Below are 23,149 nucleotides of genomic sequence, written 5' to 3'. Positions count from 1 at the left end.
AAGTAAGTTCAAACAACGACCTACAGGTACATTTATAGAGAATTCCATGCTATACAACCTTGCAGACTCAGTTACCTGGAAGCAAATTTTAATGTCCATAATCCAAGTTACAGCGACCGGACTACTCTAAAGAGAATTTTAGGGGTTTTGTTTGTTTTGCTGGAGCTCTGTTTGTTTGTTTTCACAGCCGAAATAATGTGTGAGGAAGCATCAAGTTTCAAAATTTAAAAGTCTTGACAAAAATTCTTTTGGGTACTAGAAACTTCAAATTCAAATCCCATGGATCAGGTAGGATGCAACCTAACTAGTACTTCCTGTGTGTACAAGTTGTAAAACTGTCACTATTGCCAGTTCCATTATAGCATTTCTTTTCCCACCTTTCCCATTCCCAGTGCTGGCTTTTGTACAGATCTTCTCACCAGATTTTAAATCATCAGCAGCTTACTGTGATTTACTGAAACTTTTCAGATGCTGAACACAAGCTGATGATTCTCCATAGATAGAGCCCTTCCTGAAAGGTCAGGAGTATTTTGTAACTCACTCAGCAGTAATTTGATATGTCGAACAAAAAAAAAAAACAAACCCAAAAAACCCCGAAACAGAACCCAAAGCAAAAAAGACATGATATTTACATCATATGCCTGTTTTTTATAGTTGCTTTTAAATACGTAGAGAAGAGTCTTACTTGTTTCTATCAAAAGAACATGGGCCCATTCAAGTGACTCCTAATTCTGACAACTATGACATCTCTGGGATTTATTTTAGCCCTTCCTTTGAGCAGAGGAAGTCTTTTTCTAGGGAATATGAAACACAAAGTAGTTTGACCTTTTCAGCTGTAGTCAGGACTGCATAGAGAACTGGAAGAACCTTGTTTCCACTGGAAGCTATCCTTAAGTTACTCAATGATTTGATTCCTACTCTGAGAAGAAATACCTTGACATGCCAAGCCTCTGGTCACAACCTCCCCCCAAAATGGTGTTCTTTTTCATGGTACTAAACTCTGTTTTTCAAGATATTAACCACCAACATAGTTATTTCTACACTTAGTGATTGGAACAGAAACACCAACAGTGCAGAGATTACAAGATGAGATCATAGATTCAATACTTGCCTTGTTTCCAGCTCATTTCACTACTGTAAACTTGAAGTAGAGTCCTCAGGAAATCTTTCGCATTGAAGCAAATTATTGGAACTTTACACTGTAGCATTTGAAACAACACTTGCCTGCACAGAAGTAGTTCATTAATACACACTATACTGCTCCTAGATTTAGTCAATCTATTTACTTTGTTCTTTTAATTAGCACTTAATACAAAACAGTTAACCCAAGACATGTCCTTATTCCTAAAAGAATAGAATACTGCATTTGAATATTTAATTCTCAATTCAGTAATACTCAAAGCTATGTTCTATAAGAAATTAAAACATCCTAGCAGATATGCTTTATCACATATACATAAAGAAAACAAAACCTTTTTTAACTCCTGAAGTGCAATCTTAATCCAAAACACCATCTGGCAAATACTTCAATATACCCAAATAAGATCACAGAGGCTAAACTGGTAGCATTATGAAACACTGATTTGAAAGTTACTAGACAATCTGAATTGCCATATCTGCCTGCCCTGTGTTAATATGCTGTTTAAATCCAAAATGCTTAATCTCTGTCATGCATTTCCATACCTCTTGAAAATGTCTATAATTCCCTCATTCATGCTATTTTAAAAAGATGTGGCCAATTATATATGCATGTCAATATATAGATTTACCAACTATGTGTGTTGTTTTTTTAAATAAGTTATATTTTGGGCAATATAAAAAATAATAGTTTTTATAAAGCATTTTTGATGGTATGAGACCACAACTCCAAGGGTTCAGACACATTAGAAATCTCATAGATCACAAAGTATTACTGCATGCATTATAGATCCATTCTTAAACAATTGCACTATTCTTACAATAAGTAATTCCCCATAGGTTTCATCTAAATGCTAATAGTCTTAATCAACTTATTGAAGTTTTACTGTTCATATGTACATGCTTCACTGATACGTTATTTTCAGCTCACAACAACCTATATTCAAGCTGACAACATGTTATTACACTACTTGTCATGTAACCCCAATATTACACCTGGAGCAGCAAAGTCACGACTCATTTCAAGCCATGATTTCAAGCAGTAGAAGAGATGGAACTAAGAACCAAGACCCACGTCTTGAAATTTATGGTTTGTAATTTAATAATCCAAATTCTGCAGTTTACAATAAAACAGCTATTACTGAAATTCATAAAATATTCTGATGGAGTTTTAATATGCTAGAGTATTACATCCAGGAATCAGATTCAGTTCTCATTCCTCCCTTTTTGGGATATGATTTTCAAGTTAATAGGAATAAAAATGGACTTTGGTTATAATAACTGGAAGTTTAAAATATAGTCTAACTTTTTATTAAAATTTAGTCCATGTATTAAGCAGATACATAAAGCCTTTACTTCCAAAATTATATTGTCTTATTAAATATATATTGAATATTGTATATATTGAATATTAGCAAAACTTCATTTGGAATGTAAAAAGCCATTAATAAGACCTGTGCTAAAAATATTTAAAGTATTAACCCAGAAAGGGTGTTTATCATAATAATGTCCACCAAAAATGTACTAGCTAAGAAATGCAGTTCAGGAAATGGAAGATAAAGATAGATAAAGACAAGAAAGATAAAACATATTCTGGACAAAACATATTCTTTGGTGCTGTCCAGCTTTAACTGCTCATAAAAGATTTGCTGGTGAATGTAAATAGCTCCTACCAGAATCCCAATCTAACTCTGCAAGGGCTGCAGTCAGTGATATGCTGAGCCCAAAGGAATAGTCTATTCTTATTTGATTCCTATTAGCCCAGACTTGATACAGAACTAACAGAGCCACAATGAAATTCAATGAGCCTGATGTAAGGAGATTAGGTCTGTGCTAAGTAACCAACATCACTACTGCTGAAAGCATATGTAAAGAAAACAGCACTTTTTCTTACATACTCTCACCAAGAAAATTTCTTGTGAGCCTGTTCTTGTTCCCAGAGAGATGACTGTTCAGTTTTTAAATAAATTAATTTATCATTTTCATTAGCAGCATTCCAAGTACGGCCAGTTGAAGTGTGACTGGGAGGACAAGGCTGATCAGTCTGATTCTTCACCAGCACAACAACTCCTTTTACTGATGAGGTAGAGGCCTGTTAAGCATAATTACAATAGTGTTTCCTCTGACAGATTTTGTGCAATCCCATAAAGAAAAATTCCCAAATGTTTTACAGTATGAAGCCTATTATGTACACTACAGTTACTGCATACACCATTGACACAGTAGAGGAGCATGCAAGTGTTTCACCCTTGAAACAAAAATCCTATAATGGCTTCATTTTCTCTAAGTTTTACTTGGTAGTTCAAATTAAAATGTAATCTAACTGTACATTTTGGTATGAACATGGGTTTGTGATTAGCAGTCACATGCACATTCAAACGGTTCTACAGAACTGACTCTAAACAAAACCCATCCTTCACTAACCTGCTCCGAGTTGAGCTGTGAAGAACCATCATGAAATATCATAGTGGTTACAAAAGCTGCTGCCTGTTCTATAATTGCAAGCAGTTCACTTTTTTCTTCACATCCTAAACTGCTGATATCATAAGGATACTTTCCAGAAGACTTTATTTGTCCAGGAGTAGAGCTGTATCTTCTTTCATGCAAGAACATATAGGTATTTACATCCAATCTTCTTGTTTTCTCTGAACAAGATGTAGACACACTTGGCTTTCTTTTAAGAGGAATAATTATTTTCTTTTCCCCATCCTTCAGACTTTTTTCTTCTACTGAAAGACTCCTTTCTTCATATCCCCATTTTGGGAAGCCTGAATCCTGGTGACAGCTACCAGGTATTCTGGTATCTTGACAGCCACGTATTTCATCCATATGCACTGTCCTGACTATCTGACCACCACTTCTTTTTTCAGGGCTGACTGTTGCTTTTAATATGGCAATTCTGGAATCATAATCCTCCTGGGAAAATCAGAAATTTTTAGCAAAGCAATTATTTGACTTATTAGGAGAAACTAAAAATTGCACAAAGTCAATTTAGATAAGCTTTCAAGAAAGCAAAGTTCTATGAAAAAACTATTGATGTAAACAAAACAGAACCAGTTTAGGGGAACCACATTACCTAAACCAAAATTCAAGTATGTATCAGTAGAGATTTTGTTGACATATACTGTTTACATCCACAACCACTTTTTCTTCAATTTAATATTAGCTCAACACTAAAAATGGCGAATTAACAACCCTAAGATGTATCTAGCACAATAGCCTGTCTTCCATAGTGACAAGGCTATTATTGTCTGAAGAGGAAAGAGATCCTTCATCTTTAGCTTCAACATTCAGAGCTCTTCTCATGTTCACGACAGCTTCATTTGTTATAGAACTTTTGGCAGGGGACTTTAATGAGTGCTTTGGAATTTCAAGCACGTGAATCAACTGGATCCCTTCATGCAATTTACAGGATTGCAAGGCATAACAAAATTACATAAGAAAGTTGCACTGAAGAAGTATTATGAGCTGTATGACTACGTATTATATTCTATTCTGTTCAATCCACTATACCCAGAACAGTTTTCCTACTCCAGATAGTCACTGGATCCCCTTACAGCAGTATGCTATTAAACAGCATTAAGCAAGATACTGCATTGTAGTTCTTGAAATCTACCCCTTCATCCTTATTTCCTTCAGAAATTTCCTTGGTATGCTACTGGCCCTAGTACTATTTATTTTGCTAGTTTCTTCTACAAACTCCTCAGCTGAAATAGATCGAACAAGGACTCTGGAATGGCAATCAGTGACCTTTCCAAGATTCCCCAAGGTAAATGTGTGTTTAACTATTTACAGATATACAGATTTGCATCTTCCCTCAATACTTTTTATGCCTCAGTCACCAATAGGCCTTAGAGGAGCTGGCAAGCTTTCTACTCCTGAGGCATTTGAAAAAATTATGTATTAGTGATGCATTTGCAAGCTTTTCCTCAAAGTTATTTTGAACTATATAATTGTATATTTCATTTAACTTAGTTAAATGAGGCTAGTATAGAATAATAAAAATTCTGCTAAGTTCACATTTTTGTGTGATGACGTTTTTTAGTAGTGTCCTTCATATTGTCTCTTTGCCATACTACTTTTTCCAGACACAATTTAGTATTCATTTCAAATCTTCAATATTCTGCTCTGAAGTAATCCCTACACTACCTACAAATTTTCTGGGTTTGGAGGGCAATTCCATATATTTTTTTTTTAAAAGTTTCTTCCATTTTATATAGTTTTTTTTTTTTTTGAAAATTAAGCATTACTGTCTTACCTATCCTTCAGTGCCTCCAAAAAGACTATAGTCCCTGTAAGAGCACCTGTCAGCAGGGAAGATTTTGGACCTGATCTTACACAGAATCAAATAAAAACAATTTTTTCTCGTGAGTTCTCCAACTGTTCCACAAAGCAGTTGTCTCCTAATTTTCAGCTGGAGCATCATGCATAAGCTTAATACTCATCTACTCCACTGAAAAGTAACTGAAGTCTCTCATAATTACTGTATTTTGGTCTCTTCTAGCCCAGTCTCATTCAGCTCATCTGCTGTCATTACCACTGCAAAAACTGGTACCTCCTCACTTCAAAAGAACCACGAGGTCCTGCTGTGCAGGGCTCCCTCCAGTCCCCAAGATGAGAGTTTTCACTCATCAGAGGCTACTGTCCACCTCCAACCCATCTGCATTGATTGAGCAAGCCAGAATGACAAAGCCAGTAAGTCTGGGGCTTTTTTGGTGGGGTTTCATAATATTCCTCAACCCAGTTCCCATATTCCCAAACCTTAGAAGTATAGAGCCAAGTGATGAAAAAGGCGTAAGACTGCTTTAGATCATACTTCATAGGATCAACTCTACAGCAAAAGTACAATTACAAGGTTCTAAGTAAACAGGAAAAGGAAGCTAATTCAGCTTCTGCTACTACCAAAACTAATAGTGGCCGTTCTGAATGAAGACAAATTAATTGGACTTATGCAGTGCTAATCAAAAGGTGGGCATTATAAAGTTATCAGAAGGGGAAAAATCTTACCACAGAAGGGCCAAACTTTAAGAGCTGTAGAAAGACAACTAATTCATTCAAGTGTATTCTCCAGTCAAACTGCAGTTTTATCATTTAACACAGCAGAATTTAAATTAGGACACTCTAGTAATTATAGATCCAGGAATAAGCAATTCTCTTTTAAAGGTTCAAAAAAAAAAACCAAACAAAGCAATTTAATTATCAAGTCAGAATAATACAGCTGGAACTACAATTAACCACAGAGAGAAAGAGCGGCTTCCGTGAAGAACTGATCTTCTACTAGAAATAATGACATGTCTGGAAGTAGAGAAAATGACTCCCAGGATGTAGTTTCATAATTCATCTCAATGTAGGAAGATCTTATTAGATGCAGCCAGTCAAAATTAGAGTGTCATCATCACAGAAAGGGGTTCTACTCCTCTCCATGTGCACCCACACAGCTGCATGAGCACCTGTGAGCCAGTGTCATTTGTAGGATAATATCTCATTCCACACAAGGCATCAGTTTTCTGAACCTTGAGCAACCTGAATGGAATTGAAGTGTGCAACATGCAGCAGAGTCAAGAGTAAAGAAGGCTGTGAAATTTGCAGCTGGGATTAGTTGCAGCATCTGCAACTCATCAATCAACTCAATGGATTTTACAAGCAAAGCCTGAGCTGGGGCTGCCACAGTTACCTGTTCCCACTCTTGCACTGGCACTCACTCACATGGATATCAAACCAAATTCAGAGATGATTAAAGCCCAAAATAAACTTCCTAATACAAAGTAATTTTTCAGATCAATCAGCTCACTTTATGATTGTTCAGTGACAGGAGTCTGAGAACATTTCTAAACTCTGGTAACTGTCTGAATGTGGCAACCTCATTTCTGACCAATCTGTCATAAAAGACCAACTTCCTGTGAAAAAGGAACAGAAGTTGGGGCCAGACTCTCATAGGTATATATAGGCCAAGTGCAAAATAAGACAGTTACCTGAACTATGACTGTATAAAATATATCATGATAAAGCTTGTTACGAAAGAACCAGTTTATAGCTTCAAACCTGCCACAAAAAGACTGCTTTTAGTGGTTTTCAATCTTACAAAATGCTTGCCTTTTCATTTCTCAGATGTGCATCCTTATCACCTAGTTTATTTTCCTTTGTCTTCTCTATACCTTTAAAAAAGAAGAAACAATTTACAGTGCAAATGAATCTGCAAGCAGCCCATATAACTTAGGTTTCATACAGGGTTATATTACTGACACTTTTACTAAACCTGAAAGAATTGCAAAAAAATTTCCCTTGACAACCATTTATCAAGTTAGTATCAAGATAATATTTATGCTTAAAAGGGTCCTGGAGGGTCCAAAATATGCATATGCAAAAGACTGCTTTGTCACCATTAAGAAAACACTACTTTAAGTTCACTACAAAGCAGAAAAACATTTTCCATGGTATTCAGATGAAGCATTACTACAAATCTGTAATTATGTGAATTTCCCTTTTTCAAGAAAACACAACTCCTTTTGGTTGTAGTAAAGCTGGGGGTATGAGCATGAAGAGAAAAAAAAAAAAAAAAAAAAGAAAAAATCCCAACTCTAGAAACTTCACACAGCTTAACTGTTTTCTTGGAATTCAGCAGCAGTATTCCACAAAACCTTTGTTCTATAAAGCATTATTTGTATTTGAGTTTAGCATATCACGTTTTACAAACTGACCATGTTTTACCTGCAGGGGACAATTTTTTTCCACATTGTTCTTTTAGCAACAGAACGGGCATTTTAAAATCAGGTAAGAGAGAGCAAGGAGAATTCAGACCTGACAAACTGACAGGAAGATAAGGCAACACCAGTCCCATGAGAAGTAGGCCAGCCACCAATGCTAGGTCTGACACAGAGCTCAGCACAGCTGGGAGTCTGGGCCCCCACCAAATTGCCAGACCTTTAGCCCAAAGCTCTGAAAGCACAGATGCTGCAGTTCCAAGGCTTTGTAAATGCACCTCAGACTCACACCATGGCAAGTGAAACCATTAGGACATGGGTTTCTTTTCTGCCTTACACTGTACACAAGTCCCAAGAAGAGGAGAAGCAAGTGAAGCCTGGAATGAAGGAGCCAGGAGTAACAGGCTAGCAGTAATTATCTCAGTGGGTACAGAAAGAGGAACAGGGAAAAAGAGAACTCACCTGAAGTGCAGGTCTCTCCAGATGTTGCAATTAGTTAGGATTCTTTTATGTCTCAATTATCTTATTGCCCAGCCAAAAGACACCTCACAGGCAAAGTGTGTATTTTGTCCCCCCCTAAACTGCTGCTGTCAGCTATGAACTGCATTACCTGCAGCAAGACACTTTGTGAAACAACAACGGTGTTGACCAATATCAAACAAAGCATAAGGCGATCAATTTCAATTTACTAGAACTGTTTAAAAAAAACTTGTTTGGGCAAATCAAGACCTTTGTCTACAGAAGAAAATAAGCTTATTTCTGCATGTCAATGTAAGTGTAAAATCAGACATTTAGCTCTAGTTCAAACTTCTAACCTAAGCTGTTAGAACAGCCAATGTGGCACAGCTGTGTTTGTAGCTTCAAACATTTTAGCTTTGATTTTTTCAAGACTTTCTACAACAAGATAATAAATTAAGAATGACAGTATCTGAGTTTACATTCAGTGCTTTTAATTGTTTCACAGCTAGACAGTTGTCCTTGACAAATCCAATCCCCAGAGAAGACAATGAGGATTACATTTCTCTCCTCCACCACACAATAATCAGTATGACGGGTATTGAAGAGATCTGCAACTTCCAGTTTCTGAATTACAGCAAAGTATCACCAGATGGCAGCAGAAACACGTCCTTGCCTTCCAAGTCCTCAAGGCTTGATGGAAAGATTAGAGCTCCACTGCCAGGATAACCACAAAATTTCACCAACTAGGTCAACATCGCAGATATTTCTTCTATTTGAGCCCAATATTTACCTTCTGAAGACAAACATTTTTTTCCATTAAGTAGAATTAAAGATTTAAAAATCTGTCTATAAAATACAGTTCAATGCAGTCTGAAACAGACCAACTAACATCAAAGGTTTGCAGTTGGTTTGGGTTTTTTAAGTGAGGCAAACTTCTTTTCTTAGACCCACACTAAAGCTGTATGTATATATATACATATAAATATATATGTATAGGCAATGACAAGGTAGCAAGAGAAGTTAAAATACCAACCTGAGGCTAGAAAGAGATCAAATTTTCTTTTGAATCATCTGGGTTTTGGTCCCAGGTGTACCACATACAATGTAACATTTTAAAATTAACCTATCCCACATTTGTTTAAACGTGTATCACTGATTTACACAGTGATGAACTATTACCTTTGCAACTGCTACACCACCAGGCTCCACTGATCCAATACTTTACTGAAAGAGGATTCTGAACCATAATTAATATAGAACAGTGGCTGCAAAAACCACGATGTACACAGGAATAAATGTTAGATTTAAAGCCCATTGATCAGATAGTATTCCAGGATCTAGTTCTCAGAAGAAAACAGACAACTGAAATTAAGTAAAACACTTAACTTTTTATTTCTTTCCAGAGCCACAATGTGACAGTGACTTGCACTGAACTGAGAATAAAACCTGCACCTTGTAAAACCTCCCTAGTATCCACAATGTTCTAGATCCTGCTGAGGCACTTTTAGCATTACCTAATTTGTTCTTTCACTGGGACTTTTGTTCACTCTTCCCCCAAGAATTTCACAAGGAGCACACTGCTAATGAATATGTGTTTTAAGGACAGACATGAGCCTGGAGAGCTCACAGTTTCCTGTTAAGTTCCTAGTACCTTTCAGTGATCTTTAAATATCTAGTCCAGAGTCAATATATGCATCTAATTAATGACATTACAGTACTTAAGTAACGGTTTGAAACTCTCATATAATTCTGTACCACATAGCAGGAACAGAAAAAGAAAAAATTAAATTGGTGGTACCATTCCTTGCACTCACATAACATAACTGAATCAGAAAAGTCCCAGCAAATGTCACAGTTACAGCTTAATTCCTTTCCTAAACCAGTAAACCTGAAATCTCACCTTTTCTTCTCCTCTATTTAAAAACAGAGACTAGAGGTTTGATATTGTTGTGTTTCAAATTTTCAACAGAAAAAAAACACAAATAGGCTAAGATTTACTCACTCTGGTTATTTTCTCTGTTAGTCTGAGCTTCTACAGGAATAGACTGCAAAGCTGTCATAATCCTCTGAGCAATGTCAGATAAAGGCACTTTAGAAATCTCACATCCTATGTACCGCTCCATTTTTAAGATTAAACCTAAACACAGAACACACAAATTATGAATTAATCAGGGCCATGAGTAATCCTCACTTATATTCTGTTGAAATTAAAGACAAACTATAGTGAACATGTTTAGCCATTCGGTCTCAATGGAAAATTACATTTGCTCCCAGAATGCCTATCAGTATTGTAATGGAAATAAAAATGTAATAATCTGTAAAAACGAACTTCTCCAAAATAGTGTTTTAAAACACTGATTAAAAAATCAGAAGTCCTAAGTACAGCTAACTTGTACTAAAAAAAAAAAAAATCTGACAAATAAAACATGTATGTATGTCTGAGATACTTTTCTCCTTCCAGCATCTTTAAACGAGTCTGCATCCAGCATGTGCACACATTTACTGTTACTAGTGCTTGGATTTATCACAAAAAACACAATTAACTTTCAAGTAATTGCCAAAATTAAGCCAACACAAGATTAAAGAAACAAGCATTACTATCACAATATACAGCCATTAGTTTTACACTGTTTCAGAAAATACTTATCATAAAAAAACCTCTACTTTCTTAAATTTTGTATAATTGATGCATTCCAGTACTGCTATATACTGGTAACTTTAAAATAGCTACTACAGCTTGTCAATTTAAGAAACTGGTCAGCAACATCTATAATCTCTACAAGCTTTGACCCCAGCTATTGTTGTAAATGTTATCCTTTTCTGAAAAGGAGCTGGTTTTCAAGCTGAACTGTCCATATTTTGTCAATACCTACAAAATACTTGGAGAATCCCTAGGTACAACACACACTGGAGAATCACAAGTAACAGTGTCCACACTGACAACTTCTTGTTTTACAGTTAGACCAGAAGAACATGCAAAACTTGACACAAACACAAGAGAAATATCCAACATTTTGAATAAATACTTAAAGGATCTAAGCTGTATAAATCAATCACTGTACCAAAACCTGCTGTTGACTCAATTATTCCTATACAAGTGGTAACTGGACTCCTGTTATTCTGGTCTTCTCCCACTAGATCCAGTGCACGAGCAGACTGTCAGACAACCATCAGCAAACAGTTCCTCTTGCCTACATGGAAATATTTTTCTTGGCTCAAGACCACAGGTACATGGCAACTTTTAGTACTTACAAGTACAAATATTTGCATCCAATTCAAAGAAGAAAACCATCACACTGCATTAGCACTGGCTGTACCTATCTAGTTCTAATCAGTAAGCATGTGAAGGGTGAGAGGTGGAAAGGCTTTCTTTACCCTGACATTCTAGGAGTCAGAAGTACAATCCTTCCCCGCACTCAACTCCTCCTAAATTCGATGACTGAGAGCAACACTTCTCTCCTACACAGGGTTAAAGTGCTCCCTGACTTCTCAGGCTCCAAAGCAGCAGTCACAGCCCCAGGGGCAGATCAAAATGAGAACCCATCAGACTAAATATAAACAAGACACCATGTCTGAGCACAGGCATAGAAAACCCCACACAGATTCACCATAAATATTAACCACACTGAACTGAATTGACAGAATTTGGCATTTAATAATAAACACAAATTATAGAGTTAAGCAGCATGAAATCCAGACACAGACACCAACCAGTAAGCTAAAAAAAAAATTACACATTTCAAAATAAGTTATAATCACATAGAAATTAAAAGGCTGCCATCAAAATAGTTTTAAGACTACTGTTACCAAATTTAAACTAAAATACTAACCATCAATAGGTGCAGTGCTTGAAAGCAAGCACAGCTGATCCCATCAAAACATAAAAGACTGGAAGTTATCATTTTACAAAAGCCTATTTAGTTCCATTGGTATATTAGGAAGCTATATAAAATTTGATAAACAGGCTAACAATGCACATGAAAGCACAAGCATGAAAGTATCAGCACCCTGAATTGAAATGCCTATCATTATAAATTATAAGGCAAACTCAGAAGTACAAAAGATAAAATTAAAATTCTTGTTCACTGACAAGCCCAGCATAAGTATGGACTGGTTTCAATGGAGAAGACAGGCCACAAGTTAAATTAAGAGATATTGGAATGGTCCTAAAACAGATGGTCTCAGTAGTTAAAACAGATTCTGGTACATATTCCAACACATTTCTAACAAAACCAAGTCTTCTTACAAGACCTGTAAGGGAAACAATCATGGAATATCTGTTGCCTTTGAGAACTCTCCCCTTCAACTATGAGCACATTACATTCTTGTTCCAAAATCTGGAATGCCTTCTCCACATTTATTTTGCAGTTCACTCAAAAGTTCTTAGCATGCAAAAAGACTTAACTCAAGGATGTGACACATTCCTACTGATGCTGTGCTATGTGCAGCAGAAATGAACACAAAGGCCAACAGAAGAACAGCCTGAACATACTTCTTTCAAATAACCAACAGTTAGTGACTTCATATCCAAGAGTTCTGACAAAAATGAGATTGAATTCAGCAGGCAGAAGCCATAAAGCAGCACACAACCCCAGCTGGTAACAGTGGCAGTTAAGATTCACTGCAGTGACAGGTAAGTGTCAGCCTTGACAAGCTAGTGCTTATTATTCCATAAACTCATAAGCACTTTACATTAACATTTTCCTTTCTTATGAGTACATTGCTGTTTAGACATTAGGAACTCCACTGGTTGTGAAATTCTCATCTTCCAGACCACTGGCTTTAGCCTGAGCCTGCTGCTCAAGCTTCTCCACCATCTCTTTCAAGTGCTCCTCATCTTTGAAAAAATACACATACAAGTCTCTTTCCATCTGATGCAATCTATTGGACTTCAAAAAGCTTCTCTTCGACTTCAGATCAGCAACCAGATCCTTAAGGAGATGATTTAATTCAGCTAAATCCACTTCCAGTTGGTGAAACTGCTCAGTAAGTTCCTAACAAAAAATAAAAGACAAAAAATTATTACTTTTCTATTGTTAATACACTAGCTGAACTAGAAATAGAAAAGGTTCTTTGCTTTGGGAAGCCGCTTGTTTGTAATCAAAAAGTAATCACAAAAAAAACCAGAAACAAAGGTAATTAGGCATTCCATTCAATTTATGTAATTTTTGAGGTCCACGTAACAGAACTCATATTGTATTATGCAAATGTAATTTCATTTATTTGTTGACCAGATGAGTTCAGATCATAAGAATCTGAACCTGACCTAAAGAGAAAATGACATTTTCTATCAATTACAAGTCTTCATTGCTAGTCAAATCTTAAAAGGAAACAAACAAAAAAAAGCACAACAAAAAACCCAAATCAATTTTACAATTAAATCATTAAATACTAGCTACAACTTTCCCAACTGGCATCCCTATGATAGTTCAGTATAAGCAAATTAATCATCTACTTGCACATTATCCCTTATTAAAGGAATTACTTTTCCTGAGAAACAGCCGCAGTAGAACAAGGTATCATATTTTAAGTAACTTAAATCAATGGGGAAGGTATTTGATTTAATAATGTGCAATCCCTAAATACATACTGATCCAATTACAGTTTCATTTTTAAATAAAAAACTATTCTATATGTTGCAAATTCATTTGACAGATGAATGTTAAATATATTTTTATGTAATTAACCAAGAAAGTATTATATAATAGGAGATTGCCCTGGATGCATTTTTGAGGTATCTACAATGATTTAAAAACCACAACAAGGTGCATTTAGCAAACCCTGTCCCATTTAAAAAGATGTTCTAAACATAACATCTGAGAGCTGTGTAGCAGGATTGTCCTACTACAACTGTCCTTCAAAATTGTGGTATTTTTAGTTTGCTCAAATTACTCACCCATAGCCAGGCTTTTAAGGGGCCAAACTGCACTACTGGGGTCTTTGAGGTAACAGAGGAGAAAGCCCACATGAAATGAAGAGCAACTTAAATGAGTTTTCCAGTGACACCCTAGCCAGACATGGGATCTCCCACACCACAAGGAATACAGGACTGCATGTACCTCTGAAAGAAATTCACTTAGATGCAACAGTTTGCTCAGAAACAAAAAAAATTATTACCTGACAGCATTTACAAAAATCCAGCACTCGCCAAGAACAATGTAAATGCTCAGCATCCATCATCATTATGCTAATAAATTTGCTGCTGAGAAGTGGGGACAATTTGCCAGTCTAGAGGACTCACACTACACTTTTATCAGTAAAAGAATACGACACACAATGTAGTAATTTGAAAATAATCATTGAGGGCTTACCGGACTGCGGAGCTGTATCTGATTTGTCCCACAATAGAGAGCACCATGAAGGGCATCCACATCCTTTTCCAGGTTGGACAAAAGGAGAGACTGTTCCTGAGCAGATGCTGCCAGCTGATCCTGTACTGCAGCACAGTCCTGCTTTAACTTCTGAGCCATCTGCTCCAGGCTTTTGTATGTTTTAAACAATTGCTTTTTTTTACTTCCTCCTTCCAGGAGCTGATACAGCCTATAACAAGTGAAGTCAGACACACAAATACTTTAACTTTCCTAAGCACTCTATCATCGTTTGCTAAGAGAACATGTCTGTGTTGAGAAGTCAGAGGACAAGTAAGGTTAAGTACTGCTGAGGGGACTTTTACAATACTGCTCTATCTCCCACTGATTTCAGGACTCCATCTATATATAGCAGTGATTAATAGGAATCCAAAATATTTCAATATCAAATTAGCAGCAATGAAATACAAAAGTAACAGTTAGTAAGTACATCATGAATGTAAATAGAAACTGACAGTGTGCTTTTGCCAACTATTTCCTGACACTTCAAGGACTGCAAAGTAAGACAGATTTTTTAAGTGCTGAATGAAAGCAGACTTCAACAGCCAATGAGAAATAAGACCAATCTTTGTAACATTTTCAAGTTTACAGAAGTATTTCCTGTTTTCTATCTATGAAGAGACTGCTAAGAAATTCACCAGTTAGTTAGTTACAAGTCATGCCAAAGGCAGCATCACACACTACAGCAAACTGTACCCTTACACTGCATCAGGAATGGGCCTAACATAATTATAGACAACATTACATAGCCCAAAAGTTACTACCTCCTCTGCATGACAAAATCTTCAGGAGCTGATCCCAAATATAAAATCAGACTGGCTTTATTAAGAGCAGGAGCCATATTTCAGAAATAACTGAATGTCGTTCAAGTGCCTTCTGTTTACAAACCCTGTATTTTTAATTCTTTCAACTTCCCTTCCCTTTTTCCAAAAAAAACAAAAAGTAGAAACATTCTACTGTGATTTGGAGACTTTATAATAAACCTGAACAAAAATATAACAAGCTGACACAAACACACAATAGGAGTAAAATTAATGCTGCCTAATTCTTCCAGTTTTTCACTATGCCAAACCATACCCAGCTATCATTTAACAACTATTAAAAAACCCAAACACTTAGGGCACCATTCTAAAGAAGGAGGAAAAGTCTGACAGTAACACACCTATAATTATACAATATAGCTCATCAAAAGGTTTAGTCTTGATAGTAGAGCAGCACAGCACACATCCGTAACTGTATCATCTGTACTTTCAGGAGACTTAAGTATCAAGATGGCGAAAAACCAGACTGTTGCATGGGTGCCAGGACACTCAAACCAGATGGCAAATTAAGCAGTAAAACTGAGTTAAACACATTTCATAGCCCCAAGGAGTCATTCCTCTCTCCTACCACACGAGGGGTTTTTGCTGGCTCAGCTGATGAGGCTGTGCACACAACCTGGGAAACCACTGCTATTAACATCTACACCTCTAGAGTATCAGGAGGTGTTAGGTAACACAGGCTTGGGTTTAAACATTCTTCAAGTTACAGATATTAATTAGGAATGCTTCAGCAATATTAAAAAGACTGATAATTGAATAGCTTTTCCTCAGGCAAACCTGAAGAGAATTTCAAAGGACAAGGAAGAAACAAGTTTCACATCTTGAAGGCTTCAGTTCTTGAAAATCCAAAATTCTAATTAGCTACAGCAAGTAAGTAAGAACTTGGCAGCAGGCAAGGCTTATCTTGCCTGAGCCTTCATCTCCCCAATATTATTTCAAAGGAAATCCAAGTTCAACAGTGACTGTAATACTTGCCTGCAAGATAAACCATCCTCTGAACTTATAGTGTTCCTTGGCTTTGCCTTCTGAGTTCGTTCAGCTATCACCTGTAGTCTCTGCTGCAACTCATCAGTGCTTTGCTTCAGAGCTTCTACCAAATTCTCAAGTTGGCAGCTGATCTCCTGGTGTTTCTTCATCTCCATTTCACAGGCCAGCTGGATTAGTTCAAATGATGTTTTCTGTCTTATCAAATGCCTGCCTATTTTATCTTGACTTGCAGCATAACAGTCCTGCTGAGCGATTTGGTGATCTAAGTATTCTTTCACCACTGGTGCAGTCAAAAGTTGTGCATTCTTCTTAAGAAGGGGAAGTAGCTCTTCATTATTTATCTGAGCTATATCTTGTTTAATTGCTGAAACTTCAGCACTTAAACTAGATATTTCAGCATCAATGTTTTCCTGTTGTCCAATATCCTGCATAAAACAAAATACTTGTGAATTTCGTCATGGTTCCTGCCAAACCACCTCCCAAACATTTCTTCAGTTCATATGAGATTCATGTGTTTATGTTAAATTTAGCTACAAAATTAAATGAAAACTCCACAAGTAGTTTTACAGAACTTTACAAAATAATGCAAATACAGATGAACAAAGTAGATAATAAATATATTTCAATAAAAAGTCATTTCATTCCATCGCAGGGTCAGGAAACAGTTTATTGTGTTAAAAGTGAAACAGCTGCATTTTACCTAGCACCTATTTCAAGCATGCCTAACTGAAATCCCACAAGCCAACATGATTTTTTATATTCAGTCAGATCAACACTGCTGGCAGAATCAATCTTTTTCAAATTACCCTAATCAATCAAGTCCTATATTCTAGTCATCCATAAATGAAAATATACAAACTGACATGATGCCTCAAGGTAGTCCAGGACTGGCATAAGCAAATACCTTTCCTTTCATCATGATTTCTTCACAAATTCCACTAGCCACATCTGCCTGTCACTCACTTGTTGAGAGACTTCTGTGGCTCCAACGATCAGATTCATTTATTTGGTACAAATGCTTGAGTTTCCAGAGCCAGTGAACTAAAACTTTTTAAGCTACACAATATAAACAGGAATACATTTATCATATTGGCTCCTTGAGACCACAAAATTGCAACCAAAGCTGAGATTCTGTTTATTGTACAACGAGCCAGTTCTAATCTGACAATTCAAACTTAAATTAAACTAGAAAGGTGCTAAAAATTCTAGGATTTTAAAGGTAGTAATGCTGGAAAGTAGAATTAAAGGTACCATACCACACTGAAGAATTTCTAACTATGGAAACTGAAGATAATTCACTAAAGCAGTTTTGTAAGCAAGTCCAAAACTTCACAAAACTGCAATTTCACTGCATAAAAATAACCGAAATAACAGTAACTCAGCAATTCCTTTCACTAGATCCAGTGGAACTTGCCTGTCTGTTTAAAATTCCAGTACATTCTATCACCTTTAGTGCCTCACCTTGTCCGAGGACTGCAGCAGGCTCTCTGCACACTTGACAGCTGCATTCATGCCCTCCTCTTCAGCTTGCAGCTGAATTAGCTGGTTCTGAGCACAAATATACGCTGCCTGGAGCCTGGCTATCTCTTGCCTCTCTTCACAAACTTCATTAGCCTCATCAAAAGGGATTTGCCTGATTAAATCTTCAAGCTGAGAGCTGCCTTCATGTGAATTTTCAGTGCATTCAGGCATACCTTTTAAAAACCACTTCTTTATGTGTGATGTAAGTGCTGCAGTGCTCTGTTCTTCCACAGACAAATATTTGTCCAAAGAAAGTTGGGAAAAAAACACTGGATGTGCATCTGACCCTTGTTCTGCATCTGAAGCAGAGAAGAAAGAGGCAAATTCTTTCACTGCAGCTATGAGAGACTGCAGCTCATTGTCAAGCTTATTATTTGCTGCAGTAAACACCTCCAGGCCTTCTTTCCACTCTTTACGTGCTTCTTTTTCTCTGCTTTGGAATGTTTGTAACACGCGGCTGTTGGTAGTAACCAACAGCTGAAGCTTATTGTGCCGATGAATTTGAAGGTTTTTTAACTTCTGAAGAGTTTGAAGCTCCTCCTCTAATTTCTTCACTTCTTCCTCTTCTTCCCTGTCCTCCTCTTGGCTACTGGTCGTTGAACCCGTGGGCTCCAAGGTTTTAAGGACTTCATCCAGTGCATTTCCTTCCAAAACAGGCTTACCACACTTGAGAAGATTATCAAAATCTTGCAGTTCTTCTTCAGATACCACATGCTGCTCATTTATGTTTCCACAAAACCACTCCAAAAATGATTTGTTTTCTGAAGACTCAAACATCCAGTCAAAATCATCTCCATTAAGCTCATCAGCCTTTGGATATCCAATTTTTTTAAGAATTCCCACAAAATCTTTTCCACAGCTCATGATAAAAATATTTTTTGTCAGCAGAAAAGATCCAAATACATGAAAAAATCTGGGGTATTATTCCAGCTTTTTTTTTTTTTTGCCATTTAAAATGAATATTCAGTATTTTAATAAAAAGAGTCTGTACAGGAAAAAGGAAATGTCAGATCACAAAAAAAAAAACAAACCAACTTGAATGCTGTTTTGGATTAAAGTTGCTATTCAAAGACTAGAAACCAATTTTCATTTCAGATATTTTATTATCTTTTGTTGATCAAATCAGGATGTATTTTTGTATCAATTACATCCCAGATCATTGCAAGCACTTATGTTTTTCCTTAATGCACATAAACTTATTACGAAAACAGTATAGTATCATTAAGTTAAAAGCAAAGGTGTTAATACTGAGCAATTCATTGGCCTCCAGAAGTGATTTTCCTTGCACAGTTTTCCTCACATTCATTTAAAAAACCACCCACAATTATTTTAAATCTTCCAAAATGATCATGGTTTTCAGTTTGTTCTAAAACCAAAACTACAGTGATGCTACACCACTTTAAGATCTTCACTATAAGGGTTTTTTTACCTCAACAGCAAGCAGAATCTTGTCTTCTAAATCTTTGTTTTAAAGTTTCCTCTGAAAATGGAACAAGAAATACTTTAACATATAAATACCTCAATATAAAACTGCAAGTTTTTTAATCAATTATAAAAAATTAAAATTAGGATCAGAGTAAAAATACTCTTGTGAAAACATTCACACCTTACAAGAAAAGGGAGTTTGGTGCTTTTCTGTTTCCTAGCAGACAAATAATCAGCTTTGGGATCCTAAAATTTGTGTAACAGATAGCAAAGGATATACGATAAGTTAACAACAGTCAGGAAGCCTTGTCTGCAATACTCTGTTAATACTAAGGGACTTTTTTTAGTCTGATATTACTTAATACATAGTTTATAAAACATTTCACCAGAGAACCCCACTCTGCCAGCAAGCCTGGAGCGCTGAACAAGTAAAGCCATTCCTCTTAAGTTCCCCCATCTGACTTAGTTCATCTTGACTCAGCTCTAAGTCTGACTTAGCTCAGAGACTGCAGATGACACAGACTGTTGCACGAGTTTCGTGTCACAGGGCAGCGCCCCAAGCGCCCTCTGTACTCCGTGCTGAAAAGCGCTGTCCTCAAAACGCATAAATTTGGGTGCCAATAGGATGCTGCCACACTTTTTTCAGTGGTGCCCACCGACAAGGAGTAATGGCCATAAACTAAAACAAAACAAGTTTGACTTTAACACGAGGAAGAACTTTACGTTGAGGGTAGCAGGGCACTGGAACAGGCTGCCCGGAGAGGTGGTGAAATCTCCGTCTCTGGAGACATTCCAGAACTACGCGGACGCGTTCCTGGGTAACCTGCTCCAGGTGATCCTGCAGGGGGGGGTTGGACTGGATGGTCTCCAAAGGTCCCTTCCAAACTTACTGATTCTGTGAAATAACAGGCCCCCACACAGCCCTGTGCGCGGGCACACTGGGCCACCACGGCACTGCCACTGCCACCAAACACCACAAACAACTGCGGAGCCCTGAGGGAGCGCCCACGCCCCCGCGCGGGCCGCACAAGCGGGGCCCTCAAGGGCCACGTCCCGCCCCCGGGGCAGCCGCGGCCTCCAGCCACACAGGGACCCCGGCCGGGACGAGAGGTCGGAGGGGAGCGGGGACGCGGTGGCGGCGGCTGATCCCGTCCCGCCGGGAGCGAGCCCCGAGCCCGCAGCACAGCTCCATACTCACCCCAGCGCTCCACAGCGGCGGCTCGAGGGGAGGGCAGCGAGGCGGGAAATGGCGGGAAAGCTGAAGGAAGCCTCAGAGAGGGCTAAGGGAAAGCGGCGGGAAGGCGAAGGGGCGGCTAAGGGAGGGTGAAGGGCGGCAGCAGGAAGGCCGAGGGAGGGGTGAAAGAAGACTCAGGGAAGGCTGAGGGGAAGTTCAGGGAAGGCGCGGGAAGCGACCACAGCTCGAACCGCCCGCCGCGCGCGCGGTGTCCCCGCCCTGCTCCGCCCACCGCGCTTGCGCGCGCCCGCTCCTCTGCCGGGGGCCCCCGCGCACGCGCACAGGGTTCCGCCTCGCAGCCCGCCGCTAAGCGGTGACGTCATGTGGGCGGGGCTCCCACCGTCCCGCCGCGCTTCCCCTCAGGGCGGCCGGCTGGGGTCGGATCTTCTCGTCCCTTCCCCTCAGCCCCCGAGGCGCGTCCCTTCAGCTCTCCGCGGCTCCTTCTCCCCGTTTCCCCTGCCCAGCACACGGGAGGGGGAGGATGGGGCAGACCTGAGCGCGGTTGATGTCGCCCAGCTTTGGCCGCTGTGCCCGTCAGCTTTCTTGAAGCCCAGACATGGCTAGCGGCGGGCACGTCGCCGTCCGTACACAGTGTTGCTGTGTTGGTGCTTCCCACCCATGCTTAGTCCTTTAGGTAATTGATGGGGCTTTATGGCCCTGGATTTGCCTGGTGCCTTTTTGAACATGCTGACACATAACTTCACAAGGCAACCTCCCAGAACATCATTAAGTGCTTTTTGAAAAGACACTTTACTAATCGTTTTGTAGGTCTCTCTAAAACCCATCAAATGATTCTCGGCACTAACATTTCAGGATTTGGTCACTGCCACCCCACCTTACTCATAGTATTCATGGCAATTTACAAACCACCAGAGCAGTTTCCTTCAGTTTTGTCCTCTCCGGTTTGGAGAGTCCCAAAATTTGGCCTCTGTAGAGCCAGTGCTCCATTGGCCGCATTGTTCCCAGCATTTTTCTCTGAACCTTTTACATCATCCCTGTGCCTTGCTCAGGATGCTGACACAAGACTGCACAGAGTCCTCAGGGCATGGGTGTACCGAGATTTTCTATGGAATTCTCATTTCCAGTGCCTTCCTTACAATGCTCCCTGTTTCCTTGGCTTTTTTGGCTGCTGCTGCCCATGCAGTCACCAGAAAGCTCTCGACATGGATTGTGGGACCTCTGCATTGGAAAGACTGGTTCTTAGACAAGCACAAATAAACTTGTCACTAACACTCTGAGCATCCTTTATCAGCCACTCCTTGAGTTTAGCTGTCTTCACTTCCTCTTTACATTTCATATGCCACATTTTCCTGGGCTTCCCCATGTGCCTTGCAAAAGCCTCCTTAAATTTCTCACGGAATCATGCAAGCAGGGGGGGAGGTTTATGCCACGTTTTCCTATTTGTGTCAGACATTTTACCTTGGCTTCTGGAACTGTATTTTTAAGCCTTTTGGGTGTTTTCAGGCTTCTTGGTTTGGAACTGCTCATTTAGGGTTGGGTTTTAGGTTTGTTTTTTGGTTTTGGTTTTTTGGGGTTTTTTTTTTTGCATTTTCCCCATTTTGCATAGGTCATTTTCTTAAAATTGAGTATCTGTTTGCTTTATTTGTCTTGCATTCATCTTAGTGTTAAGTTTAATTATATTGTGGTTGTTACTATTGAGCAGCTCACCCACTAACAGCTCTTGAATTAGATCCTCTGCACTGCTGAAAACTAAATTCAGAATGGCATTTCTTTTTGTTGTGCTTCATAGGGCCAGTTATTCTAAAAAGAAATAATTTACTGTATTCAGAAATGTTATCTCTGCATTTCACCCAGATGAAGCATTGATCCAGTCCATATGTGGGTGGTTGAGCCCTCCCACTACTTGTCCTAAGTGTGCAGCTTCTCTAATCTCACTTAATGCAATTGTTGAAATGAACCAACACAGGGAAATGAGCAACCTTGCATCTTAGCACAGCTAAGGCAAGCTCGCATTAGGTTTTCTTGATCAAAATCAGCACCTGTATCATTTGCAAAGTACAGAATGTTGATTTCTGGTATAATGTGGTCTGTGCAAGATGTTTTTAGACGAAACCCTGACCTGGCAGTGAGTTCTCATGGGCAAAAAGAGCTGTAGTGTTGAATGCCTCCCCATCAGATTACAGCTTGATCTGCAGCTGCAATTTAGGCTGGCTGAAGTTTTCAAATCATCTTGCAGATAAAGTGCATTGTGTCTGTCCGACAGGGAAGGAACAAAAGCATTCACCAGCTTATTTCATAATGCTCTGCTGTTTCAGTTCAGTCAGTTACTTGCACCAAAATCAACTTCTCCTGCAGTGGTATTTTGCAGACTTGTGCTTCTCAGTGCTGTGGTTTGGGGTTTGGGTTTGTTTTTTTTTAAATAAATATCACTGTTATTTGTGTAAAAAAAATGCCTGTGTAAAAGCCAATTTTCAACACCTGGAAAAATTCTTAAAATTCTGCTGTCCAAAGGCAGCTCTGCCAATGAAATCCACA

General features: G+C 38.5%; 2 protein-coding genes across 3 annotated transcripts in view; both read right to left on the bottom strand.

Annotated features, from left to right (window-relative positions):
• The window catches only part of POLN (DNA polymerase nu), an 87,398-nt gene extending 76,703 nt beyond the window's left edge, over positions 1-10,695 (bottom strand). Inside the window, exons 1-5 of the mRNA XM_066184921.1 lie at positions 10,300-10,695; positions 7,231-7,292; positions 3,562-4,053; positions 3,042-3,229; positions 1,112-1,224 (exon numbers count right to left, since the gene is read on the bottom strand). Of these exons, the coding sequence (XP_066041018.1) occupies positions 1,112-1,224; positions 3,042-3,229; positions 3,562-4,053; positions 7,231-7,292; positions 10,300-10,420 (976 nt within the window). The 5' untranslated portion in view covers positions 10,421-10,695. The remainder of the gene's footprint in view (positions 1-1,111; positions 1,225-3,041; positions 3,230-3,561; positions 4,054-7,230; positions 7,293-10,299) is intronic.
• Positions 10,696-11,928: 1,233 nt separating this feature from the next.
• On the bottom strand, positions 11,929-20,804 carry HAUS3 (HAUS augmin like complex subunit 3). 2 transcript variants are annotated; one of them, XM_066185289.1, is made up of 6 exons: positions 20,618-20,804; positions 19,424-19,474; positions 17,935-18,979; positions 16,462-16,898; positions 14,609-14,837; positions 11,929-13,291 (listed from the first exon to the last, which is right to left on the bottom strand). In XM_066185289.1, exons 3-6 carry the CDS (start codon positions 18,856-18,858, stop codon positions 13,025-13,027), a joined length of 1,857 nt encoding a protein of 618 aa, XP_066041386.1. In that variant the 5' UTR covers positions 18,859-18,979; positions 19,424-19,474; positions 20,618-20,804; the 3' UTR covers positions 11,929-13,024. The 2 variants fall into 2 exon arrangements, with proteins under 2 accessions (XP_066041386.1, XP_066041387.1); XM_066185290.1 differs by lacking the exon at positions 20,618-20,804 and having other exon boundaries at positions 19,424-20,438.
• Between the last annotated feature and the right edge of the window lie 2,345 nt (positions 20,805-23,149).

The sequence above is a fragment of the Chamaea fasciata genome, unplaced genomic scaffold (genome assembly GCF_029207755.1).
Source record: "Chamaea fasciata isolate MVZ Bird 193981 ecotype frontalis unplaced genomic scaffold, bChaFas1.0.hap1 SCAF_6, whole genome shotgun sequence".
Taxonomy (NCBI): domain Eukaryota; kingdom Metazoa; phylum Chordata; class Aves; order Passeriformes; family Sylviidae; genus Chamaea; species Chamaea fasciata.
Note: the sequence above shows the minus strand (reverse complement) of the source record. Positions and strands in the feature narration are given on the sequence as shown.